Raw genomic sequence first — 5,823 nt, 5'->3', positions numbered from 1 at the left:
TTCTGAAAGCAAACAAAATGAGAACACTGTGTCAAAATGCTAGAGGCTCAGTTCTAAAAACTCAGCAACAAAAAAAATGGCTTGAAGTGGTTAGTGTTGACATTGACATTTTTTTACAAAGACAGGAAAATGCCAAAGTATTTTTTTACTTTGCTCTATGTAGGGATTTTGCAGGTATTCTATCTTTGTAAATGATTTACTGAATCCTACACAGGAATTGCAGGAAACAGAGTTCTATCTGCTCTTAAGATTCAATTGCAGGAATTGATAGGAAGTTGAAAGAAAGCTGTGAGTCAGCTGTGAAAAGTGGTGTGGAAGCAAAGGTCTTTTACATCAGCAATCCCATAACACCAAGGGCTCTGCACTGTTTTAGTTAGACTGTGCAGATGTCAGAATATATGATTCTAATACAATTTAGCATGGCCAAAACTGAGGTGAGTCACACTGACATCCAGTCTGGTTTACTCACACTCCAATTTTAAGTTCTGTCATGGCTGTCAAAAGCTTACCATTGCATTAAAGGATGCAGGTTCTTCTGCTGCATGCATTAAGGAGATGAAGAAAACAGAAACTTAAAATTTCAGCCATTGCTCTGTTGTCACTAAGAACAAAATGGATATAAGTAATAAAAACCTCTTAAATGTATGCTAGAGAAAATTCTTCCTGGTCAGACACACTGAGTGAACATGGCTGTGTCCTGGTCAGTGTAAATACAGCCAATCATCCATTTGGGCATGTCCTTAAAAACTGCACATGGACTGCACAGTCCTGTTAGGATACCTGCATTTGTACTGCAGTGTGAAATACAAGACCGGGTGCTGGGCAGGGGGAAACTTGTTGCTTCCTCTGAGTGCAGTAAGGAGAGTTTAGGGAAACTGCCATCAGCAGAAAGATGAAAGATAATTCTTTAGAATTTGATAATTATCTTGTTTTGAAAGATAATTCTTTTGTTTCCTGCATTTACAGTGCCTTTTGATCTTTTGGGAAACAGAAGTTGCCGATCTTACTTTCATCAAGCTTAAGTTTTCAGAGTGGTCCACACAGTTCATGGTATTCACAGCAGTGTCTGGTCAGTCACATGCTGCTGAAGCTCTTCTGAAGATCAGTTTTAATAAATAATTAGTATTTCAAAGACCACTGGTGTGCAATGACTACAGTACAATGACTGGAATGTGAGAGCAGTGAATTAACTTGCAGTGCTGCTGTGTTCTGCACAGCCTGGCAGCTAAAGCAGCAGTCCCTTTATTTGATATGCTCTGCCCTTCTGACCTGTCTCATAGCAGCAAAGCACAGATTTTACTGCTGCCTGTCTGTCATTAAAGTGTGTCTGAAGGTGTTTTGCAGTTAGGGAGTGCATTAAAAATGCCACTTCAGTCAGTGCTGAGCTTCAGTGACAAAAATGCCTACAAGCTGCTGTTGCTTGGAATGTGCAGAACCAAAGTCCTGCCAAAACACAGCAGTGGTGATTTGCTGATGCTGTGTCTGGCTCTGTTGCCGTGCAAGGATTATGGAGCAGCAAAAAAAACAGCAACAAGACACTCTCCTTGCTTGATGGCAGGAAAAGAGCAAGAAAGAGCAATTTATTGAAAGAAACCATTGCCTTAAATAAGGCAGTTCGTGGAAAACAAAATACAAACAGATCATTGGTCAGAGAAGGAGACACCTCTCCTCCCTGACTTTCTCAGGGACCTTGCAGGTGTTTATCTCTGTTATGATTTTTTCTTTTGTGTTTAAAGTAAAGAAGGAGTCTCTGGCCTGGGAAAAATCCTGGCTAGAGGCTGAGAAAGTTTCATGGCCTGAGAAAAATACTTAGAACTTGAGAAAAAGGCCTAGCTAAAATGTGCCTGGCCTCCAGCAGTGTCCACAACCGGGACTGGCACCGGCTGTGGGGATTGGTTGTGGCTTTAGATCTTCCCAGAGCAGAGCAGCTGCTGGCTGCTGTAAAGTTGTTTCTTGTCAAGGCACGTCAGGCTCCAAAGGCAAAGAGCCCAAGGCTCTCCAGTCCCTGTTCAATCTCTCTGCCATAAAGTCCCGATGGAAGCAGGAGCAGCTCTCTGCTGCAAGAGGTCGAAGCTGCGGCTGGTGCAGAGTCTCCAGAGGCAGATGCTCCCTGGCCTTTCTTCTTCTGTTCTTTTCTTCTTCATCTTCCTCTTCTTCTTCTCTCACGTGCTGGTAGTGGTGATGATGATGGTGGTGGAGGAGGACAGAGCAAAGAGAGAGGAGTGAGAGAGAGCTCTGGCTCCAATTCGCAGATTTTTATTGACAAATTACCCAATGAGCCAAAACCATGAACCTGATGAATTTCTCCTAAACCTATTAGAATTCCGTAATACTAAAGTCTACATATAACTTGTGCATATGGCCTATCTGTTCTATGTGAAGAATATATAAAATATTCCTATTGTAATTTTATTTTGTGTAGCACTAAGTTTTTAATGTCTCAATGCAGCCACTATTTTATAGGAGATTCCACGGCTTTTACTTTTCATGGTATTTAAAACATATTTCTACGTACTTCACACTAAGATTTAAACTTCTACTTCATATCTATGCTACTTAATATTTCTAATTCCTTATACTAAAACTTAGACCTCTATTTCATGTCTGTGTGGTTTCTTGTATTTTAACTTCTCAAAATATTTTAAATTTAATTCTTGCATACTGTTCTCTCTCGGAGGGAGTCAGAGAGGCTTCTCTGTTCCACTCTCCAACAACCAGGAATGGGGACAGGGACAGAGAGTGGGGACTGGGAAAGGGACATTGGAATGCGAATGAAAATGGGAACAGGGAATGGTAATATGGGAACAGAACAGGAAATATGGAAATAGAAATTGAACAGAAAATATGGGACGGGGATTTAGATTATGGGACACAGAACAGACATGGAGATAGGGCAGAAGGATTGGGAATGGGAATATGGGAAGGGGATTGGAAATATAGAAATGGAAATATGAGAATGGGACTGGGATCAGGAATACAAGAAGGGGAACAGGACAGGGAATATGAGACTGGGAATATGTGAACGGTAACCAGGCAGAGAATACAGGACAGGGAATGATACCGGGAATGGGATGTGAACTGGGACGGGGGCAGGAGTGGTGTGAGATGGGAATGTGCTGGGGGCAAGTGGCAGTGACAGTGGGGAGAGGAGGATCCTGGACAGGGGACAGCGGATCCGGGTCAGGGGGAAACGGGGAGGGTGTCAGGGCAGGGGGTCCTTGATCAGCTGCCCCAGAACCTCCGTCAGCATCTCCCAGTGCAGCCAGAGCCGCTGGGCCTGGGGTGACCAAAGCCCTGAGCAACCCCCCAAGGAAACCTGAAGTCCTGGAACACAGGGTCCCCCACATCCTCTGGAAGATCCCCCTGTGTCTGCAGGCATGTCTTAGTTCAATGTCTTCATTTTTACCCCGGTACTGGGTGTCTGAAGAGGACAAAGAGAAATGCAAAGAAAATCCAGGTCACAGGGAGCCAGCACGAAGCTTTTCCTGCACTCGGGGCACTCACAGGGCTTCTCTCAGTGGAGACTCCGTTGGTGTCTGGTCAAGGTAGAGCTCTGTGAGAAGCTCTTCCCACACTCGGGACACTCGTAGGGTCTCTCCCCGGTGTGGATGCGCCGGTGCCTGATGAGGTGGGAGTTTCTCTTGAATCCCTTCCCGCAGTCGTGGCAGGAGAAGGGCCTCTCATCCCAGTGAGTGCGATAGTGCTTCAGAAGGCTGGACCTGCTCTCAAACCTCTTCCTGCATTTATCACACTCGTAGGGCCTCTCCCCAGTGTGGATGAGTCGGTGGCTGATGAGGCTGGAGTTTTGACTGAAGCTTTTTCCACATTCGGGGCAGCAGAAGGGCCTTTCCCCTGTATGAATGCGATAGTGCTGGAGGAGATGGAAGCTTGTTTGAAACCTCTTCCTGCATTTATCACACTCATAGGGCCTCTCCCCAGTGTGGCTCCTCTGGTGCACAATCAGGTTTGATATCTGGCTGAATCTCTTCTCACACTCCCCACACTTGTGAGGCCTCTCCCCAGTGTGGATCCTCTTGTGCACAGTCAGGTGTGAGCTGCGGCTGAATCTTTTCCCACACACCCCACACCCGTAGGGCCGTTCCCCTGTGTGGATTCTCCGATGTCGGATGAGGTTGCTTTTCACACTGAAGCCCTTCCCACATTCCGAGCACTTGTGGGGCTTCTCCCCATGGTGAAGCTGCTCACGCAGCCCCAGCTCCGAGCTCCGGCCGCCTCCCCGGCCCGGGCTGGCTCTTTCCTGCTGGGATCCCCGGGCTGTGCGTTTGCAGCCCCTCCTGCTGCGGGATCTGCGGGGCTTTTCCTCCCCGTTGCATTCCTGCGCCGTGGAGCCGCTGCAAACGGCCTCTTGCCCGAGGCTGTGCCGCGGGGATTTGTCCTCCCTGCTGTCCGTGCTCAGCTCCTTGTCTGGGGGAGGAAGGACAAGGACAGGATGGGATTTGCCTCCGTGCCAGAGGCAAGGGCAAGGAGATCCCCCCAGGGCTGTGCTGCAGCCGGGGCCGTGCTGGGCTGGGAGATGGAGCAGGACACAGGGGGAAAGGGGCACTGACTTCCTCCTCACCTGCCTGCGGCTCCCGGGACATCGACCTCGTCCTCATGGCCTCCTCCTCCTCAATGCAGCCAAGGTTTGGGAAATCCTGGTTTGGGGGGAAAACAAGGGCTGAGCGCGTTGGGTTTGATGGTGGCGCTGCCCAAGGGCAGCTGGAGCAGTCAGCGCCCCTTTCAGCCTCGGGGGCCCGGAGCCCGCTCAGCACCAACCTCCCGCACCCCTCCAGGCTGCCGGGGGTCCCCCGGCTCCGGGATCGCCCCTTGGCGCTCTCCCCGCTCCGGGGCTCGGCCTTCCCCCCCCGGCTCTGCGGGGATCCCCAGATCCGATATCGCCCCCCTCCCCGCCAGTACGGGGAGATCGCAAACACGGGAAAGCCAAGACCCCGCCAGCGCCATTTCCGGCTCGGCTTTGGGCTCCTGCAAGATCGAAACATCCCTGAAAGGAAAAACAAACCCTCCCGGAGCCGCCATGATGGATTTGGGTGAGCTCCCCCTCCCCGCTCACCCGAGGGATTGTGCCGGACTCGGGGAAACCGAGGCCTTAGCAGAGCCGGCGAGGTAAGCCGTGGGTCCAAAATCGCTCCTCCTCTTCCTGCCGCTGCTTCTCTTCGTCTCTTCCCGTCCTCCTCTTCCTCCCGCTCCTCCTCTGCTCCCAGCCGTCTCCCAGCGCAGCCAGAGCCGCTGGAACTGGGGTGCCCAACGCCCTGAGAAACCCCCAGGTCCCTCCCAGGACCCCTCAAATCCCTGGAACCGAGCGTCCCCCGCATCCCCTGGAAGATCCCCCCGTGTCCCCAAGCAGGTCGTTATTTAACATCTCTATTTTTACCCTGGTTTTGGGTGTTTGGGAAGGACAAAGAGAAATGCAGAGAAAATCCAGGCCACGGGGAGGATGTGCAGCCCCCAGCCAGGTGTCTTCCCAACACGGATCAGCAGCACCAGGGCTCAGGGGGGCTCTGCCCACCGGGGGTCCCTGGGGATCATCCAGCGCGGATCCTGCCATGGGGATGGAGCTGCAGCAGGGCACTGTCTTGGTTTGACAGACAGGTGTCTGCTGAGGAGCTCTGGAGCTTCTCTTGAAACGGAAAATGTAAACTCCCTCCCTCTAAATTAATATGACTTGGAAATTAAGGAGCTCCCTGGCAAAGATATGGGATTTAGAATAGCAGTTTTTCACTGGGAAAATGAAAATAAAAGTATAGTAATATAAAGACCAAGACACTGGCAAGGTCAGAATGCAGCCTGTAACCCTGTTGCTCA

The 5,823-nt window shown here is 50.2% G+C and overlaps 1 protein-coding gene across 1 annotated transcript; it reads right to left on the bottom strand.

The window, feature by feature from the left end:
- Positions 1–3,993: 3,993 nt before the first annotated feature.
- On the bottom strand, positions 3,994–4,625 carry LOC306816152 (uncharacterized protein; the record flags this gene model as incomplete). The annotated part of the gene is made up of 2 exons (XM_079332633.1): positions 4,580–4,625; positions 3,994–4,425 (listed from the first exon to the last, which is right to left on the bottom strand). Coding segments are annotated over exons 1-2 (469 nt in total), but the record flags the coding sequence as incomplete, so codon positions are not given.
- Positions 4,626–5,823: the final 1,198 nt, after the last annotated feature.

The sequence above is a fragment of the Erithacus rubecula genome (assembly GCF_903797595.1).
Source record: "Erithacus rubecula genome assembly, contig: scaffold_390_arrow_ctg1, whole genome shotgun sequence".
Lineage (NCBI taxonomy): Eukaryota > Metazoa > Chordata > Aves > Passeriformes > Muscicapidae > Erithacus > Erithacus rubecula.
The sequence above is the reverse complement of the archived record's forward strand: the minus strand, read 5'-3'. Positions and strand labels throughout refer to the sequence as shown.